Here is a 21,583-nt window from a genome sequence, read left to right on the forward strand (position 1 = left end):
TTATCTGTACTTGATAATTTATTCAGGTTTTAAATTCTTTAAATTATTTCCTATTATGGGTGTTTCTGTCCGATATTAAAAACACAAAAAAGAAATGCTTCTATTGTGTATGTTTTGAGATCTCCATTAAAAAAAAAAAAAACACACACACTTTTGTATAATGCAATGTAACAAATCAGCACCCATTTTTTTTTTTATGATGCATTATACTCTTTAAGCTGTAACCATGAAAAGGTATTATAACTGAAAAAATATAATGCATGTGTATAATAAGGCAGTGATGTACCTCTACAATGCATTCTGTATATATACATGCTTCAACAGTGTTACCACAACATTTTTGTGAAAATCAAATAAGTTGTTCCTTCAGAATGGGTTTTCTAGCTTGCTTTACTTACAACACTTTTTAAAAAAGAAAAGAAAGTTTATTTATTGGCATATGGTTCCATGAAGAGCCTTTTTCATCCAAGGAACCTTTCCATGGTTCCTTATTGTGGCTTGTTTTTGTATTATGTAATGGATAATCTGACAATTCGTCAGATTTAAAGGTGCTGTATGTTGGATTGACACCGAGAGGTTGAACTATTGCAGTCCAAATTCAAAATATTTCTAGTAGGGTTTTTTTCACCTGGCCCCTCCTCCTCAGATTTGATGCACATGCAGGTTGCCAGATTGAAGACACCAACAGGAACAAGCGCACTTGACCATGAATGACATGAAATACACTGTGTTTTCTGCCAACTGTCAACCCAGGGTGCTGAAATGGGTTTCACAAACCAAAACATTCCAGGCCGGAACGCTCATTTTCAAATGAGAATAACTGACTGTACCAATGCTTTTTAGATAAACAAGTATGTTAACTTAGCATGTTTCCTAAATATCTGCAAACATATTATGGTATTTGTATGCTTTAGTAGAGTCAAAAACTGACATACAGCACCTTTAAGCTGAGAGAGAGAGAGCAACCGTATGTACTTAAAACTTATAAACTTGCACACTGACAGAAGAGACGTTTGGGAGGATTGTGGCAAAGAAACAGTAGCTATTTGCCTTATTGGAAGATTCTGGAACTAAAGAAAAAAAAAACTCATCCAATTACTCACTAATGAAAAACCTACAGTGAACAGTTTAGCTCTAAACAAACTCTTCAGTAGTCAAACTATTCACACAAGAATCTCTAAAACACAAAATATTTAAACGGTTGTATTCTTAATGAGAGGCAATTTATAGATTTGAAGACTCTGAAGGCCCCATGATGCTTTGCCTTGTGTGTTAAAACAGCACTTGGTTCAGTTCTTACATGTTAAATGACATCAGACCTCAAGTATATTGTATGTTGTAATTTCACTGTGTTCCTGCTTTACAATGCCATCTCAATTTTCGCTGAATCATTTTCATAATTTTTAAGTCATATAGCATCACAGTCCAGTCATCTGTGGCTTATGTAATGTTTCTGGCCAGAAGGAGCATTCAGAAGGCCTAACTGGCCGTTGGAAGAGGCTTCAGAGGCACATTGTCTGGACCGTAGTGTGCTGTAGATGGTTTGTCAATGTTTGGATCTCCATTGCTTGATATCTGATTGAACTTGCCCAGGTGTTTGATGATGTTGAAATTAGAGCGAGCCGTCTCCACAAAGCTGTTCTCCAGGAGCCACCCGTCAGACTCACACTCAGGGTCCCCCTGCCGCAGTACGTTTTCCAGAGACGTTTGGAGGTAACGGACCCCCGTTAACACAGAGAGCTGTCAGAGAAGAAAATGATGCCTTATTCATTATGGTAGTTTTCACCGATAGCAGCTGACACTCAAAATACAACGTTATTCCAGCTTAAACTATAGCACATGCCTGCTTTACATAGGACGCTGAGGGACAGGAGTGGCTGGTGCATAAAGCAGATTATAAAGTGAGTGTACAATCCCAGGATGGGATTATGTCACACAGCCAAAGCAGATTTTTATTAAGACAATGTGCTGCCCCTTGCTTTTTATTAGTGTAGAGTTCCTGGTATAACTGTTAAAACAATGTTTCAGACAAAACTGAGTCAGTATATGTTTTGTTTTTTTCTGCCAGCAAAGCAAAGTCTAGCAAGTCTTTGAGCATTGTCAAGCAGCTGCAGTATTGATCTTTTTTATGGGTAAATTAATTCATTAAAAAATACTTAATTTAATTAAATGTAAACCTAAAAAAAATTATATATATATATATATATATTATTATTATTATTTTTTTTTTGCATATTCGAGGCAAGAAGTATGCTGGTATGCTAAGCAGTTAAGGAACTAATTTACTGTTATATGTAACATATTTAATTTAAGCCATCCATGGTCATATTTACAGTACGTTTAAGACATTATATACCATTAATAGAACTTATAGGTTTTCTAAAATGGCAATTAATAGAGTACCCATTAAAAGGTATTACTAGGTGGATCCATTTGAAGGCCAATATGAGAGTATTAAATAGTACTTCCCAAACATATTGCCAAAGCAACAGACACAACTAACCTCAAAGAGCCAGATGATCAGAACCGTGAGGCCGATAGAATGCATGATGTTGGTGTAATAATCTAGCAGAGCCTGGTGACATCCTCTCATCCACAGGTTGAGCTCCTCTGTCTGGTAGTCGTAATTAAAGTGGGCGGAGTTATTGGTGATTTGGTACTGAATGCACGGCCGAGGAGAATTGACGTTGCAGCAGCTGAAGGGAACTCCATCCATTAAGTATTTTCCTTCCACGTTGCTCCGTAGACGGCTAGTAAGAAAAAAAAATGGTTGTAAAATTGTGTAAATTCCATTGATAACAACAAGACTTTGTCTACATCTATTAACTTTTTTTTTGTGTTAATCTATTAACTTTTTTTTTTTTCAAGCTCATCTTGTTGGGACATATCCAAATATCGGTTGCTGACCCACTGGATCTGGAACCAGTCTCTGTAGCCCTCGTTCCCACAGCACTGGAACTGGATCTGCAGCAGGTCCACTGTGCGCTTCAGGAAGCAGCGGCCTGGTGTGTCCGTGTCCTTATAGTAACGCATAGCATCACGTAGCCCCACAGTTAGTGCTTCCTCCAGCTGTCCGTGCATGCTGTAGCACATCAAGGCACCCACAAGCACGCTCAGAGTGAAGAAAAACGTGCAAATGATGTATGGAAGCATCACCAACTTCCAGCGTAAGAACTTGTTGGTGTCCACGCAGTCATAGCAGATCTTTCCTCCCAAAAAGTTAATCATGCAGGCTATAAGTCCCACAGAAATTAGCATGTTTGGCACGGATTGGAGCTGGCGCTCGGCCATTAGATCCTGCCGCTTGTTAATTTCAACTTTCAGAAAGATGCCCAAGATAAAGAGGATTATACCTGTTACTACTGATATCCAGTTCAGTACCCACAAAACCTGGGCCAATCTGTCTCTCTTGGTTTTGGTGAATTTTATTGGCAGCACAGCCATTTTATCAAAGTTTCAGTGTGGAAGTCTACTAGAGTTCCTAGTACCAAAATCAACTAAATTAGTAATTTTAGATATAAGTCAATGAGGTGTACAAGGTTCCTACGGAAGATGACATGAATGGACTAATGCTTGACAGCAATTAGCCTCTTAAGCTAACTTAGTGAGCGCCAATCAATGGAAAGACCTTGAACCACAGTCTCCACAAAGGATCCATGGAACTCATTCATTTAAATTGTGAGAAGAACTGGATATCAGTATAAAAAAGATACTTTTGGGAAAATTGTTTTATGTTTTTGTGGCTTCTCAGGTCTGTGAAACTGTTTGGAGATGCCATGTGAGGACCTTTACAAACACAGTAAAGCTGAAATTATTTCCATTTTTTGCAAATGTACACCTAAGAGGCAAAGAGAGAGAGAAAAAAATCCTTAGCAACAGCAGAGACAATGGGTGGAGTCTGAAAAAATACAGACTCAAGTCATATAAAAAAAAAAAATTTATTAAATCACTCTACATTACAGTAGATTTTTGGGCTAGCTTTTTACCTTTTTTATCATGCAAATATTTTTAGCCATATTCTGTTTCAGTAAAGCTAAGAATACTCCTGCTCTGAGTGTCATAAACTCAGAATAGCAGATGAAACCAAGTTCTTTTTTATTATGCAAATATTTTTAGCCATATTCTGGAGATGATCCCAGCATAAGGGTAGTAATAAACAGCTTATTACTCACCCCTTCATGTCTATCCATCGCTTAATGGCATCCCGCCCTATTCCCGGGTGGTTTTTTTCTTTCTCTACATCAGATGTCCTTGATTTTTGTGAAACACTCTGAATGCATTGTTTGCTAATGAAAACTGATGTGTGTGTGTTCTTGATTTTTGCTTAATTTGCTGTGACCTCTCTCATAATTCCTTCTAATCAGTAAGCAGCCCAGTTGGATTTGGAAGAGTACCTTCTGCCACAAATCTCACTGACTGGGATGTGTGTGTGTAAGTTAGAGAGTGAAGAAGGGGAAAGAGCCACTAAAAGTCATGTAATTTAATTATTATATCATTATTGTGTTAAATGACATTCTTTTCATTTATATTATACTATTGTGTTATATCATCCTTTTCATTTATATATCCCATTTACATACAAATATGAAATATTTTACTTAGTAGCTTAGTTACATCATATATTTTACTTATTAATTCCTTTTAAAATAAAAGTCCCCATTTTAAATCAATCAGTCAGTAACACTGGGATTAAATTTGCCCCTTCTAACAAAACAGGTAATATTTATGTGTACCAAAACCATGTGACCTATATCAAACACAATCTAATTCCTCACACAGTTTGCACAAGACCCTTATATAGATCAAACAAACAATTAAATAAACTAAACATTTATCAGAAGTGTAAAATAAACAAATAAAACCCATTAATCAAACAAACAAAACACACACAAAAAAGGCAAAACAAAACAAGTACAGATCATTCTTTTTGGGCTTAAAATATATACTTTTATCAAATAAAATGTGTATTTATAAGTAAACCATCTCCTGACTCTGAGGCTGTTTGCTTTCTTGTATATCATGGATATTCTTTATATGAAAGACTCATTTAATGTGCATATTTCATGCAATACCACATGCACTGACATCCAATGAAATCTGAAGGATTATTCAGGCCTAAAGGGGATTGAGTCAGGGCAAAGCGCATTCAATTTAGTCAGCAGATCTGGAGACCGGCCACCCCTTATAGGACCACTGGATACTGAAAGGTGCTTTATCTGGTGAGTACTGGTTACCACATTGTTTATGAGTATCGACCAAAGCATGGACAGTTTATCTCTAACTGTATATAGATGAATGAATGTTACAAGCTTTTATACTAACCAACTATTTAGCATTTAAATACTTTTTCAAGTTTAAACAGCACAAATGTATTTTTTTTCCCTTCTCCTTTCTTTTGAATATGTTTCAACTAAGGCCTTACCTTTTAAGCTAAGATTTATATTATTGGGAAGTTGATATCTTTAAGGTTTCTTGGAAGATTCCTTAATGGAATATCAGGATGATGCTAAACACAGAAGTCTCATGGAATAAAGCTTTAACAGACAACAATATCAGAGGCCTCATTGACTGCTTACGAGGCCTCTATACTGAAGGTAAGAATTCAATGTCTTAAATTCTACCTGTGCATACTCTCAATCCAACATGGATCACAATGATGTGACACAAATAGTTTGATGTGCTGTTTCTCTGTAGGTGAAGGGGATGTGAGTGAACGTGTGGCCAGTTTTAACTGCTGGCTTGAGAGATCAGCAGAACTGGCCAAGAAGGAGCTGTTAATGCTCTGTGAGTAGGTGAAATCTTATTAAACACTGAGGTTTACAATTTTTTTTTTTTTTTTTTTTTGTTTTACAATTTTTTTTTTTTTTTTTCCTGGCTCTTCTCTGATTGTAGGTTCCGGTCGATATAAAGGCTTGTGGATGTGTTTGGATGAAAACTCTTTTGTTCTAGTCCATAAACTGCTCCTCAAGCTGAAGAACCTGCTTTCTCTGGTCTACCTAATACAGAAACACAGTAACAGCCTGCACTCTAAACATGGTCAGTCTGGAGACTTGTTGCCATATTGAGTCTATTTTATAAGGAGCCCGACATGGTGATGGAAAAAATATATGAGGATGGGAGGAAAAATTATATTTTAATGTTTTTGCGTTTGTTCACAAAACTTTTGAGTTCTCTGGCATATTGTGTTCTCCTAAAAATTCTGCGTTCTCTCACAAAACATTTGCATTTGTTTGCAAAACTATTGCGTTCCCCAGAAAAAAAATTAAAATAAATGTTGCATTCATGTCCAAAAGCACTGAAATATTCAGTATATTATAGTATAGTATAGTATACAGTATAGTATAGTATAGTATAATTCACAGTACATCATATTATTTTAACACTGAAGTATAAGTATTTTGTACGATTATATATATATTTTATTTTATTTATTTATTTTATTTTATTATTTTATTTTTTCACCATCACTATTTCCCTTCAAGGGGCTCCATACTTTTCACTTTTATGCAAAATCTTTTTTTCCTTTTACTGACTTGATGATCTAAATATGCATTATATAACTATGATAGCTTTTCAAACAGTGAATTCAATGAAGTGCCTATTAAATTTGTCAACTTTGGGATATCTGTATACTAATAAACATAATGTGCAATAATTATTTTAAAAATAAATGCAAATTGTGGAGACCTTTTATGGAAAATAGTTTAGTATTTTTAAAAACAACAGATCTTGTGGACCGTTAATTCAATTTAGTATATGTAATAATACATATGATGTATAATAATAAGTCTGTGTACTAAAGATTGCTTTCTTGATTGATTGATCGCACATATTGTTTGGAATGCAACCAGATGTGAAGATTAACATGAACATAAAAAATGTTGGAATATGAAATGCTCTAAGAAAATGGTTTTCGATCTCTGTTCATTGGTGTTCCATATGGGATGTGCACACTAGGAGGCAGGGCTTCATATATCTGGGGATGTTTGAAACAAGACCATCATGCAATCTGGCAACACATCCTATTGGGCCGGCTGGTGCAGTGGTGGAGCATCACAGGACTTCTGCCCAAACACCATCCCGGTGAGTTTTTCCTTTTCTTTCTGATAATTTCACTTTTGAATGTTTAAATCAAGTACAAAAGTACACTGTAATTAATTATGTCCTCATGTTTATTTGTGTTTGTTTTGTGTCTTTTTCAGAAGCCCATGAGATGAAGAGGATATCTCAGATGTGGTGTGAGATGGACAAGAAACATAGGAGAACATGTCTGGAGTTGAGGTAATGACTACCATTTCCACACTAACCTACAAAATCATGTATTGTTATTAACATTTAATAGAAATTTGAAATGTTAATAACCATTATTCTCTCATCAGCGGGTTATGCTGAGGATAAGTGCCGGTGGAGCTCCCTTATTCAGGTTATGGTGGCTCATAGTTAACAACATGGGTCTGTATGGGTTTCAGAAGATTGTGCCTATCAAACATACCCACCACCATCTCTAGAGGCTTTGCTAAAGCTAGTGGTGCTGCCTAATATTGACCATCCTGTCTGTCCAGGCCATTGTATCCTGCTTCTTTCTATTTTAACATTTAGTTATTATAGTATATTTATTTTAATAACTATTTACTGTTTTACACTTATTTTATGTTGAAATGTTATTAATTCATGTACAGTGCATTTCTGTTCCACAATAATATAACAGTATGGTTAACTATATTTGTAAATATTATAATTTTTTTTGTTTTGTATGATTATTTTTTTCTGTTTATGTTTAGCCGAATAACGATTAAATAGCCTTTAATACAACTGAAATTCTTAGTATAGTACTGTATTTCATAGTACTGAGTTTTATAGTACTGAGTTTTATTTATTTATTTATTGGAAAAAAACAGTGCTGCATTAAAAATTACAATGAAGACACAATAATTTAACAAGAATAAATAAATAAGATTGAGCATAAGAGACTTCTTTCAAAGGGATGAAAAGTCATATGACCCCAAATATTTGCATTTGAATGGTAATGTGTGTGTGTGTGTGTGTGTGTGTGTGTACATGCATATTATATATTATATAATGATATGCATCATTTAATGTACAAATCATTTACATTCTCAGCTTTGAGAGGATAACTCTCTTTAACAAATCCTCTCCAGATAATGTACTTTGTCCTGGATGTGTCTAACTTCCTGCACTGTAAGGATGATCTCCTGCAGTCATTCTGCCATGTCTTCAGTATCCCATCTGCATTTTCCCAGCAGATCTGTGGATTCTGGCTTCTAGATCACGGATTAGTAACAGTGAGATGTTTTCAAAACCATCACTCAAATTGTATGGTGTCATATTACATTGGTCTAAACCCAGTGAGCTCTGAACATTGTTATTTCCAGGACTCAATTAATGTCTTATTGAGCCCAAGAGCATGTCCTCCAACACTGCCATGGCACCATTATGCTGTTCTGAGGACCTTATTGAAGACAGGAGAGAACCGAGCAGCACTGAAGTATCTCTACAGCATCACACCAGTCATGGAGAACATTCAAGACATCAAACTCTGTGTGGATGTGTTAATACACAACAAGTAAATCACAATGATTCTTATGAACCTAAGTTCCTTTGGTGTTTTTGTAATTGCAGTACATTGGAGTTATTATTATGGGTTATGCTTTATGTTTCAGATGTATCTCTGAGGCCTGGGCTCTGATTAGAGGACTCCAAACTAAAGATGTTCACCTGTTTAAACATTTCATTCATGTCTGTGAGAATCATGGGATTTGTAGTAATACGGTGGCCTCTCTGTGTGAGGTGATTCTAGATATCGTAATGATTTTCACCCTGGGATAACTGGTAAACTCTGAATTTGGTAAAATGATGGTATAAACAAATTTGTTCTTTGCCATCCATCTATTTTTTGTGGCAGGGGTTGGCTCATCTCCAGCTGATAGAAAGCCAAAATATGCAGTCCAGTGAAGCACAAATACTGAAGCAAGAAAGAGTAGGTCAAAAACCAGTAAGAACTGAAGCAGGTAAACTACAGCTGCTTTCATCTCAAATATACTGTTGCATGTTAGCTGAAATTATACAGTTCTCACATTCTATGTAAATTATTTGGTTTGGCTGTATGGGTGATGGAGGTGAAGGACAAACTCCTCGTCCACTGTCTGCATGGCTGTACCACATGCATGACCCCCTGACTCTAGGAGATTTTGTCAAGATACTCAGGCAGTCTATATTTGAAATATGTCCTTTACCAAAGAAAAGAAGGTAAGAAACAAGCTCACCTTTTAGGAACTTTTATTTTTTATTTTTTTTTAAATAAGTGTCTTATGGTCACTAAGGCTGCATTTATTTTATCAAAAATGCAGTAAAAAATTATAAATAAATAACAGTAATGTTGTTAAATATTATTGCTATAATATTACTGCTATTTAAATTAAATTTTATTTCCATTTCCTATATTCCTATATTGATATTTTCAAATTTAATTTATTCCTGTGATGACAAGTCAGAATTTTAAGCAGCCATTTCCCCAGTCTTCAGTGTCACATGATCCTTCAGAAATAATTCTAATATGCTGTTTTGGTTCTCAAGAAACATTTAATTTTGAAACTGATTTTTTTTTTTTTTCAGGACTCTTTGATTAATAGAAAGTTAAAAAGAGAGAGAGAGAGAGAGAAAATAAGAAATAGAAACCTTATGTGACATTTGTTCTTTACTGTCACTTTTGATCAGTTTAATGAATCCTTGCTGAATGCAAATATTAACTGCTTAAAAAAAATTGATTTACTGTTATTTATTTTCTGCTTTTTAGAGTGGTGCTGTTGCTGCCAAAGTACCTGGAGAATAGTGTGAACAGTGCACAACTCTCATGTCATGTTGCTAACAGCACATCAGTTGACATTCATTGTAAGTTCAAGCAAAGAGCTGTTGAGGAAGAGTGTGAGGAAGACCTGCCTCTGCAGCCAGAGGTGCACTGACTCACAGATACAGCCATGTTCATTCACTGATTTAATGAATGCAACATTCATCTATCTTTCCATCAAGCTAGTCATATTTTTTTTCTATCCATCCATTCATACAGGAGGACATGAATGATTCTCCAGTGTTCTCCTCTCCCTCCACATCTCCTGACAGCATGGAGTCTGTTGGCTTTTTTAAATCTCCCTGCTCTTCACCACCAGCTGTCTGCTCAGAAGCCCCATCTGCACAGGAACCCATCCTCCTAAAGCAGAACTCTTCTGCTGTGCCTGAAGAGGAGGAAAGCCACATCCCAGATGAGGACAAAACTCTGGCAGACATGATCCCTGGCAGTTCCGATCTAACCCTCACTCTAGACAGCACCACAGAGGCGCTATCCATCAACAGCCTGAGCAGGGAAAGTGTGGGTGAGATTGTTGACTGCTGAATTGAATTGTTTTTTTTTAGTAATGATTCTGTTAAATGGAAGCCCGTTTCTATCAAGGGATAAAATGTTAAAAGGGTGGGCATTGTTATCTTGGGATATAATTTGTTTTTTTTTAGTAATGCAATTCAGATTTTTTCCCCTCTAAATTCCTAGTTTACATCTCGCAATTCTGAATTTTCTCACAATTTTAAGTTTACATCACGCAATTCAGACTTTTTTTTTTTCTCTAAATTCTTTTACATCACACAATTTTGACATTTTTTTCCTCACAATTCTGAATTTAATTATAATTTTTTCTCTAAATTATGAGTTTACATCTCATAATTGTTTTTTTCCAGCAATTTACATCTCACAATTCTGACTGTTCTCCAATCTACATCACGCAGTTCTGACTTTTTTTCTCTTTAAATTCTGAGTTAGGATCATGTAATTTTGACTTTTTTTCTTTAAATTCTGACTTTTATCTCGCAATTTATATCTTACAAATCTCAGTTTAGATCTTTCAACTGTCTTTTTTCTTGCAATTCTGAGTTTAAGCAATTCTTATTTTTTACATAATTTATTTATGTCTTTTTTTCTCACAATTTACTGTACATCTCGCAATTCTGACTGTTCTCGCAATTTACATAAATGTAATTCTGACTTTACGTCTCACAATTCTGTTTTTATTTCTACTTACATCCTGTTATTATGAATTGCAACTTTTGCGGTCTTTTCTCTCACAATTGCGTGTTTATATCTCACACTTGCGACTTCTTAGAATTAAATTTATACAGTATCTTTCAGTTGCGTGTTAACATCTTACAGTTCTAAGATTATATCTTGCAAGATAGAGAAAAATACAGAACTGTGAGATATAAACTCAGAATTGTGAGAAAAAAGTCTATATCTTACAATTCAGAATTGTGAGTAGCTTTTTTATTTTTTACAGTATCTTGTGGTTGAAACAGCCTTCTATACTGTTATGATATGCTCAACATTAATAACAGATCTTTTATAAAGTTATAGAGAAGATTTTCCCTGGTGTGGAAACTGGAGTCATCTCACACTCAGCTGAGGGTGTTGCAGTAGAAGCTCCACATGCAGAGAGGAGGTGAGCCTCTATTCATCTGACAACAAACTCTCTGAAAACAAGCTCTCTGTTTTATATAGAACCTGAACAGATGGGTTTATAAACAATATGAACATTAACTTTAATGAAATGCTAGTCACTGGTTATAGAAATGTGACACAAAAATAAACACTAGGTCATTTTACATGACAGTGTCTATCACAAATCATGATAGACATAAATTTTGTCATTCTGTTATGTTAGGATGATTTCATGCTACTAGATTTGTCATTAATAAAATTTCGGAATGATTTTGTCAGTTGTTTATGTTTTGAACATTCATTTTTTTCAATTTTATAGTCAGACTGAAGGGTTTGCAAATGTTACTGTAAAGTGATTCCACATTGATGTTGATGTGTTATCTTGCTGTTTTAGACTCTTGAGCACACTTAACCTTCACCCTAACTGCTACAGTAATGAGGACAATCAGTCAGTGTGCTCACTTCCCGAGATCCCCGCGGAGAGTCATAACTTTTTATCACCCAGTCATGGTGAGTCCATAACATTTATGACTGGTAGTTTTCTAATCAGTTGAGTTTTTCCTCCTAATTTAGAATCTAGTTAAAGGGGAAGACTCGTCCCACAGGACAGATTAATCACAGAAGAGATAACATCTCAATCATTTCTGCTTTCACAGCAGTGAGATTAAATTGAGTGCAAATGGAAACTTTTTCTTCTCCAGAATCTGAGATTTTTCTCCTTTGAGAAAAGACCCACTAACCTCTTATGTATGACGTATACGTAGAGTTTCAGAGAAGATCTTAACAATTTCACAAACTGAAATATGCAATCGAAAGTCAGAGATTTTAACATGAATTTATATTTTCTCAAACACTTAACGTCTCAAAGTCTAAATAATCCAAGATATGCTGTTTTATTCTATTTTTTTTCTGTGAAATATCTGAGACAAATGTAATGTTAATACTTATACTAAGATACAGTATGAAAGAACAACCTCGAAGCATTACAACTGTCCTCTAGGATTGTTTACTAGAAGTGCCTCACTGAGCATGTGGGATGACAATGATCACTATTTTTTTTCCCCACAGAGAAGTTAACTTACAATAAAACTGTGGATGATGCTGTGAGCATTAAGCCCAAGAATCTGACTGAGACTGAAGAGTGGATCATTTCACCCAGTCAGCCAAAAACAGAGTTTGTTTGCCTGCAGGATTCTAAAGCGTCAAGAACCAGCAGCTTTCTAGAGCTGAAATCCTTAAGGGTGAGTGATGCCTTTATGACCACATATTGTAAAATAAATAAATAAATTGATGAGAAAAATGTATGGTTGCATAATAGACAACCACGTCTCTCTGTCTGTCTGTGTTCCTTCATACTTACTGTAAATAACTAAACACATGGATACACCAAAAGTCATTTTGCCTCTGTTAACAAAGTCTTTGACTGTTACTCTTGTGTTAAGCGGGCGCTGTCTCCCTCACGAGTGGAGGAATGCCAGGAAGACTTCTTCCATAATCCTGAAGATGCCATAGACCAGCCAGAAATCCTCACTTCCTGCGCCATCACAAATACCATGCACAACCTCCTGGCTCATCTCCAACATGCTGACGTCTTAGTAGATGATCGAGAACCCTACCAGGCCTGTTCCTTAAGTGCCCTTAAAAGCTCCATCGTGGATATGGGCCTCATCCATCTCTCCCAACGATCCCGGCAGCTCCAGAATCCTGCTGGTTCCCAGTCCAGCCCCGTCCACACCCAGCAGCTCAGTCTTTCTCAGCAGTCCAGACACCGGTCCTCCAGCGAGTCCAGGATCACTAGCACAAAAGAAGCAGTGTGTTTCCGGACCACCTCAGACCGGGTGGGTCACTGTAAGCTGGGCAGCTGGTGGAAACAGGCGCTGGAAACTCGACGGGCTTCAACCGGACTGCTTCCTGCTTTAGAGCAGGTTTCTCCTACACGAGGTATAATGTACTGTGGCCTAAAAAGTATAAACTTTAAAGAATCAAGTATTTACTTCATCTACACACACACACACACACACACACACACAGACACACACACACACACACACACACACACACAAAACATACAAACAAATTCAAGCAAAACATTTTACAAAAAGTTTGTTTGGTTTTTTAGATAATTAAACATGGCATATGCTGTTGAAAAAAAAATTGACAAAAAGTATTTAGATACATTTGGTTGCTAAATTTTAGTGGAATATTCAAAGTTATTGTGATGAACAATTATTATTTTTTTTTTATTTAACTGACAAATGTATTAAGAAAAGAAACTGACTGATGCTTTTTTATGTCATATAAAAGTTCTAAATAATAAATTATAATAATATTAATTATTTATTTATAATTAATTATTTATAATAATTATAATAATTTTATTTGATTTTATTATTTAAAAGTTATGAATTAATAAAATTTTTAAATTAACAGTTGATTCCTTGTCCTTGATATTCTCTGATCCATGTGTATCTGATTTAATAACCAATCCTCTTATCTTCCTCTTCAGAAAAACGGACATTTCCTGTTGCACGATGTCCCCAACCTCATTGGCTTGGAAGCTTCTTAGATCTTCCATCCAATCCAAGAGTGGAAAAACGAGAGGGCAAACAGGTATGACATGCTAAACAACATTTACCTCTGATTTGTATAACAGGCATTTCATTGAATTTACAGAATTCATCCCAGACTTCTGACCACACAGTGGCAGTATAACATCAGGAAAGTGAGCTGATTTTTGCATAGCAGGTGTGCATTGCATAATCATTCAGCACCATCAATAGATTTCTAAAAGCTGCCCCTTGTAATTTAGACTGCTAAAATTGGACACATGGAGGCTTTTCATATAAACTTGGTCTAAATCGTTTGCCACTATACAGTGACAGTTGGTGAGAGTTTCACCACTCAGTTTCACAATCTCATTTTATGAAGTTTGACTGGTGATAATGCATAAATAATATTTTATGCTCTGTGGTTATGATGCAAATTCCAGCATGCTCTCAGTTTCTGTTAAAGTCGATATCTTATTCTATATAATCTGTCCACAAAGCAGCTTTTTTGATACAGTATATAACTTATCAGTAATTCAGTGACCATAGACACATACATTAATGGCATGAGGATATTGATTCTCTCATTCTATCCACATACACTCAGAAGAAATTAAGAGAAACAGGATAACAGCCACATTTGATTTAATTTGATAATTTTATGCTTTTTTTTTTGTGATCAGGAAGAGAAAGATGAAGTAACAGGCTGGAGAGGATCTCTTAAAGTGACCATTAATCAGATTGATCATAGACCAACTTCACATCAAGGCCATCGACGAAAAATGAGGAAACAAATCAAACGAGCTTAAAAAATAAATAAATAAAAAATAGCAAATGCTGTTTGCATATATAGGGAACTAAGTGACTGTTGCAATCATAAGTTTAACATATTATACATTAATTAAAGGGTGTTATTACAATTGTCATATGTAAATGTTTAGTTGATCAAAATATCACAATAAAGTCATGTACAAAACTTAAACTGATGGGGAAAAAATGTATGCGTGCATATTAGCCAACCACATCTTATTATATATATTGTGTGTGTGTGTATATATATTGTTGTGTGTGTTATATATATATATATATATATATATATATATAATATATATATATATATATATATATATACCCAAATGTTAACAATATAAATGTTAAAATTACAAATATTATGAACATGCTTTTAATTATGTATCTGCTATTCAGTACTTTTTTATGCACAAGGTATTTGAAAACTGAAGAATGTCATGTCATTTATAAAACACTATATAATATGATTTCTTCTTGTCCTGTCCAATGATCTAACACAATATCAGCTATGTTATGATACACCTGCTGTATATTTAATGACAGTGCCTGCTTTACAGAAGGCGTCATTGTAACCAACCGTTTAAAATTTGCACTCATTGCATTCAAAGGACTTTCTGGCACTGGTTGTTACTCAAAGGTAAATGGACCCACATACTGTAATTTCCTCAGCTTGTTGCCGTTCTGCAAGAATGGTTTCTTGGCTGCTCTGCGCCTTACAAAACCAATTCGTAGAAAATAGCTGAAGCGTGTAGAGTATGTGGTGCGAGTGACTTCCAAATGCTGAGAAAGCAGCTTAATGGATTTCCTTCTGCACTTTAGAAAGCTTTATGTACAGTATGTACTGTTATGCAGTACATTTTCATGCCTTGGATAAAATATTACAATTTTTATTATTATTATTATTATTATTATTATTAAACCCTAGCCTAAACTGTATTTTATGGCAACATAACAATTAAATAGGTGAAGTAAATGGGATGTTTAACAAAAACAAAACACAAGTAATCCACACAACTCCAGTCCATCAATTAACGTCTTGTAAAGCGAAAACCTGCATGTATGTAAGACACAAATCCATCATTAAGGTGATTTTAACCTCAAACCCTTGCTTTTGGCTAAAATACTCAAACCATAATATTACTTCCTCCAGTGTGAAAAGGTCTTCTAGTTTGAATCGAGATGCCTGGTTTGGATCTGTTTGAACTGTTAAAGCAGTTTTTAGATGTTATGTTGGTTTTTTGATGTTATGGGGTTGGTATTTTGGTTTGAGTTTTTGAATGGGTGTGGATTTTTTTGTTGTATGTGAATGGTAGTGTTTCTGTTTTTCAGCTGACACAGACCTTTGACAATTAATATTCATAGAAATATCAAAGCTGATTATGAATAATTATTTAGTATTTTTGATGAATATAGAAGCAAGAAGAGTTTGTCATGTCAAAGGGAACGACTGCTTCAGAACTGCACTAAAAAACTGAGGTCTATGGCAAGTGCATAGCTTGAATTTTGGTCTGTTAGTTGATCAGCAGATTATGTGCATTATATTTTAATTTATAAACATTTATTTATTTATTTTTGGCATAGTATTTTATTGTTATTTTTAAAAAGTCAATTTCATCATTCAATGTATTATTTTATTCAATTTTTATATTTTTTAAACACTACTGCAAAGCTGTAAAACAATAGTAGGCCTAAAAGCCCTACGCAAATAAAATAGACTTGACTAAATAATTCTCCCCTATAGATTGCACTGATCTTTTAATGTTTGCTAATGAACTGTATTAAAAGAGTTACCCGCGTGTGCGCATTTCTTTGCATTAGCCCTCCATAAAACTAAAACAAAGAAGTGTTATGGGGTTCTGATGCTTTTTTTTTTTTCTTCGGATAAATGCATTGAGCTCTATTTCTCTGCTCTGCTGCAAAGTCCGAGTGCGCAGCTGCAGCGCGAGAGCTCGAGCCGCACCGACAGCACACCCTTCACAGTTTGCCTATCGTTTTGTGCTGATGAATAGCGTGGGCTCTTTATTTTTTAGCCTTCGTCTTTGGCTTTATAGCTATAGTACCTCTGTCGGAGAACACGGAGGATTTTCGCGGCAAATGTCTGCTGTTTACGCGGGGGATGTGGCAGAATGAGAACATCACGGTGTCTAAGCAGCGCTTCATTATTGAGGAATGGGGGCCACAGTCCTCCTGCAGCTTCATCACCGCCGTCGGCATCGCGTCGCTCATCCTGTCCGCCGTACAAGCCTGGAGGACGCTGTTCTTCATCTGCAAAGGCCACGATGAGTGAGGGATCGTTTCTTTCATCGAATTGCTTGTGAATTTGATGCATGGGTGCAGTTATGTCATATAGCAGCACAGAGGAGCTGCTACATTCGTTACATATTTCATTTTAAATACGATCTTATATGGGAAACATGTTCAATAACAATAAACTGTGACACATTTGTGATTAAATAGTTTCATTATTTTAAAGAAGAATGTGTGGCCTAACAAAGTATAAATCAGCTGGTATAGTGGTTATACTGTGGTTTAGAACAGCCTCAAGTCATGGAATGAATTTTGAATAATGAGATTGATTATTAATAATTGCTATATGATTCTAGTCCGTCCAGTCTGAAACCAAAGGCCATTTATTTACATTTTACATTTAATAGATATACACACTATATGTCTTGCTCTTTTAATATTTTGTATATAAATAATTCACACATAATTCTCAGGTTAAGCCACTATAAAAATCAATATAAGTTATTATTTTGTTATTTCTGTTATAAAACTATTTTTTATTTTATTATGCATTTATTTTATTGTAATGCATTTAAAATTTTTCAATGTAAATTGTATCAATTCAAATGTTCCAAAAGATTATGTTAGGTGGAATACAAAAAGATATGTTAGGTGGAATGTCCAAGATACTTTTTTTTCCATACAATGAAAAAAAAAAAAAAAAAAAAAAAAAAAAAAAATAAAAAGGTTACTTACATGGTAAATAAATAAATACTGTATGTATGCCAAAATATAAAAGTTGTAAACTTATAGTAAATGAAGCTCTCACCGATTCAATATACTGATTTCATAATAAAATACATATTTCTCTTAATGTTTTTTTATTTTTTTTTTTTAACAAAATAAGATTTATGACTAAGATGAATTGTTACATATTTGTATAGATTTTTAATGGCTCAGGTGCATTGTTACATCCCTAATTAATAAAAAACTAGATAACTATACATAGCCTTTCGGAGGATAAACAGTGTGAATCTCTGTCCTTTAGCACTTTTAATGGAAAAGAGCAGCTCAGCATTCTGCAAAATATCTTCTTTTAAGTTCCACAGAAGAAAGACAATAGAGTTTTGAATAGAATAAATCTCTCTTTTACTTTTCTTTATACAGCTCGATCTTCAATGCCTTCCTGAACCTGCTCATCAGCACGTTTGTAGTGTTTGCTGTGTTCCTGTCCAGCACAATAGTCAGTGTGGGTTTCAATCTATGGTGTGATGCCATCACAGAAGGAGGCAGTATGCCCAGCAGGTAAGCATGACGCTCAGGTATACCACTATTTTCTGCTTCTACAATGTTTAAATGAACACTACAATGTAAAAATGACTGCCTTTATAGCTTGAAAAGAGCCAGAGTTAATTGGATAGGCCTGTCATGAGTTCAGTCACGTATTCGTGTCCACATACTACTACTTTATTTGAATATAAACCCTGAATGTGTCTGACAAGCAACTTTGTTCTTCAGGTTTTCATGAGAAATATCTATTTGATAAATGTTGATTCTTCAAGTGTTTGTGAATCATATCTAACACTGACTACTGTTCATTTCTAGCTGTGAGGATCTTCAGGACACTGATCTTGAACTAGGGTTGGACAACTCTGCTTTTTTATGACCAGTTTTGCAATAGCACAGGTTGGTCAGTTAAAAAATATTAACTGTGTATGATAACTACACAAGTGCTTTATTTCAGTAGGGGTCATTATGTTGGCAGTTCAACCAAAAATGACAATTCTTTCATTATTTACTTACTCTCTTGCTCAGACTTACTTTAGTTATGCTGTTAAGTTCCACAGAAGAAATAAATTCATACAGGTTTAAAATGATTCAGTATAATATTCAATTTTGAGTGAACTATCCTTTTAACAAAATTCTGGTAGTCAGATATTTGAGACTATTAGTTAATATCCACCCTAGCAATGAATTAAGACTCCTATCAAAACTGAGAATCCTTCTTACATCAGACTGCTTAAATATTCTAACTATAGGGACTCTATAACCTTCACAAATCTCAAATAGAGTGCTGCAGTGATGACTTATTTTTGTAGGCCAATCTGAAGGTTAGCATCACCCTTGTTCCCTCGACAAAACCCAAAAGTGTTCTTCCACTGGCTTTTGGATTATTGCAGAAAATAAGCTCTGTGAACAACAAAAGTTTATGATTCTTACACGTTTTGTTTATGGTTATTTTCTTGATATTTGAACAAAAAAAGTTTATGTTTATTAGACTTTTTTTTATAGTTTATTGTAGCGGGTAAATGAACTACACCACAGTGACATCAGTCAAAAATCACAAAGTAATGTACTGATGTGTTTTATGTCTTTGAATAAAACGTAAAAAATATCTTGAGTATTGTGTTCACCACAGACCTTATTCAAGGATTTAATCAAACACCCAATGACTTCGGGACGATGGAGTTGGAAGTACTAAAATTCTGACCTTCACATTGTTATTTATTAATCTTCACATTGTTGCAGACTTTCAGCATTCAGAGTTGGTCTTGTTGACTTTTCCATTTTTAGTTTTTGTTTCACACTGCTCATTACCAGTTTTTCTCATGAATATAACAGTCAAGCCTTTTCTGCTTCCTCTAGTTTGGGTTGTGGGCGGCCTGGCTGACTTGGCTTGGCATCACTGTCATGGCCTTTCTGAAGGTCTATCATAACTACCGTCAAGAGGATCTGGTGGACAGCTTGATCCAGGAGAAAGAGTTCCTACTCGCACGCTCGTCACGCCGGTGCTCTGATGTGGTAGATGAGAAAAGTGGCATGATATGATCAGCTCAACATTTTCAACGCTTTGAAATATACTGTCAAGTAAAATGTGTTTTATAAGCTTCTAAATTTGGCTCATTAGTTGGTGTTTCTCAACTTTTGATTGACCTCAGTTGAGCTTAACTGGAACCAAATGCTTCTGAATTACATTTTATTTGACAATCGACAATGATTGAGAAAAGTCATCATCTGCACTCAATTGTTCAGACAGAGGTCACACATCATTCATCACAAAAATTTTTGATGTTGAGCTTAAAACACCCTTAAGTTTCTGGACGAAATAAACTATGAACATCAATAACTTAAAGGGATAGTTCAAGAAAAATTCAATTCTTTTATGTTATCCCAAACTTGTAAGACTTTCAATCATCTTCAAACCACAAAATGAAGATATTTTCAATGAAACCAGAGAGATTTCTATGGAAACCCGTTTTTCGTTTTAATTGCAACTTTTTATCTCACAATTCAGACTTTTTTCTTACAGTTGCAAGTTTATTCCTCACAATTCAGACTTCTCAGAATTGCCAGTTTATATCTCGCAAATTCTCTGACTTTTTTCTTAGAATTGTGAGTTTAAAATCTGAGCTAATGTATCTTGCAATTTACAGTAAACTTCATAATTCAGATTTTTTTTTCTCTCAGAAATGCGACTCTGTTTCTCACAATTCAGAGTTTATAGGATTTCTTGCAACTCTGACTTTATTTCTCACAATACTGAGTTTATATCTTGCAATTCTAACTTTTTTCTTATAATTGTGATATAAACCAACGCTATCTCATGACCAATTCGTACGTATTTTACGAGGTGGCTAATTCGTACAAATTTGTATGACCTCAATCGAACAATTTCATACGATTTGTCTAAACCCCAGTGTCGGTTAGGTTTAGGGGTGGGGTTAGGTGTAGGTCATTCATAATTCATAAGATTTTTGCCAAATTGTACATATTTTACGAGTTGAACAATTCGTATGAATTTGTACGAGTGTGGTAGTAAGAATTCATACAAATTAGCCACCTTGTAAAATATGTACGAATTGCCATGAAATCGGGCTGTATAAACACATAATTGAGCTTATGAACAAAACTGCGAGATAAAAAGTCACAATTCTCCTTTTAAAATACTTTTTATTTTTTTTATTTTCCATGGTGGAAACAAGCTTCCTTAAATTTCTGTCCCTTCAATGAAAGTCAATTCTACAAAAGCTTTAAAAAGTTCATACCATTGTAAATAACCCATAAGAATTGAGCAATTTAATCCATGATTTCTGAAGAGACATGGTAACATTATATGTGGATAAAACCCCAAATTAAATCTGCTCATATAGACATTGATAAATGCAAATACAGAGAGCACATTAAATATGGTAAACATGATTGAGTCCCATGCAAGAACAAAGCTCATTGGTTCTCATGCATCAAACAAGCATACATGGCATTTGAACTTTCCGTGGAGGGATAGAAATTTCTCAGGTTTCATTAAAAATATCTTCATTTGTTTTTCAAGATAACAAATTTGGGTGAGTAGCTGATAAAAGAATATAGAATTTTGTTTAATTTTAAGTGTATTCATTTGTTTTTGAAGTTTGCTTATTTGGGTTTCTTATAAATCCTGTGTGACATACAATCAGCGTCTTGTTGCCAGTTATGTTTTTACTCAACCAAATGATTCTTTCCT

General features: G+C 34.8%; 3 protein-coding genes and 1 long non-coding RNA gene across 4 annotated transcripts; 3 read left to right on the forward strand and 1 right to left on the reverse strand.

Moving 5' to 3' along the window:
- Window positions 1–281: 281 nt before the first annotated feature.
- On the reverse strand, window positions 282–4,309 carry LOC109055846 (photoreceptor outer segment membrane glycoprotein 2-like). The gene is made up of 4 exons (XM_042774321.1): window positions 4,173–4,309; window positions 2,865–3,838; window positions 2,504–2,751; window positions 282–1,740 (listed from the first exon to the last, which is right to left on the reverse strand). The coding sequence occupies exons 2-4, from the start codon at window positions 3,442–3,444 to the stop codon at window positions 1,480–1,482; spliced, it is 1,089 nt and encodes a 362-aa protein (XP_042630255.1). The 5' UTR covers window positions 3,445–3,838; window positions 4,173–4,309; the 3' UTR covers window positions 282–1,479.
- Window positions 4,310–7,447: 3,138 nt separating this feature from the next.
- On the forward strand, window positions 7,448–9,024 carry LOC122148271. The gene is made up of 3 exons (XR_006162219.1): window positions 7,448–7,568; window positions 8,160–8,303; window positions 8,394–9,024. It is a non-coding gene; the product is annotated as an uncharacterized LOC122148271 (long non-coding RNA).
- Window positions 9,025–11,766: 2,742 nt separating this feature from the next.
- Window positions 11,767–15,045, forward strand: LOC122148230. The gene is made up of 6 exons (XM_042774571.1): window positions 11,767–11,774; window positions 11,895–12,010; window positions 12,569–12,741; window positions 12,943–13,441; window positions 14,007–14,110; window positions 14,730–15,045. The coding sequence occupies exons 1-6, from the start codon at window positions 11,767–11,769 to the stop codon at window positions 14,853–14,855; spliced, it is 1,026 nt and encodes a 341-aa protein (XP_042630505.1). The 3' UTR covers window positions 14,856–15,045.
- Window positions 15,046–16,035: 990 nt separating this feature from the next.
- LOC109055836 (transmembrane protein 179) lies at window positions 16,036–20,406 on the forward strand. Its single transcript, XM_042774572.1, is given in 6 exon segments — window positions 16,036–16,042; window positions 16,866–17,139; window positions 18,250–18,387; window positions 18,688–18,739; window positions 18,742–18,768; window positions 19,729–20,406. Coding segments are annotated over 6 exon segments (681 nt in total). The 3' UTR covers window positions 19,912–20,406.
- The last annotated feature ends 1,177 nt before the right edge of the window (window positions 20,407–21,583 follow it).

The sequence above is a fragment of the Cyprinus carpio genome, chromosome A17 (genome assembly GCF_018340385.1).
Source record: "Cyprinus carpio isolate SPL01 chromosome A17, ASM1834038v1, whole genome shotgun sequence".
Classification (NCBI taxonomy): Eukaryota; Metazoa; Chordata; class Actinopteri; order Cypriniformes; family Cyprinidae; genus Cyprinus; species Cyprinus carpio.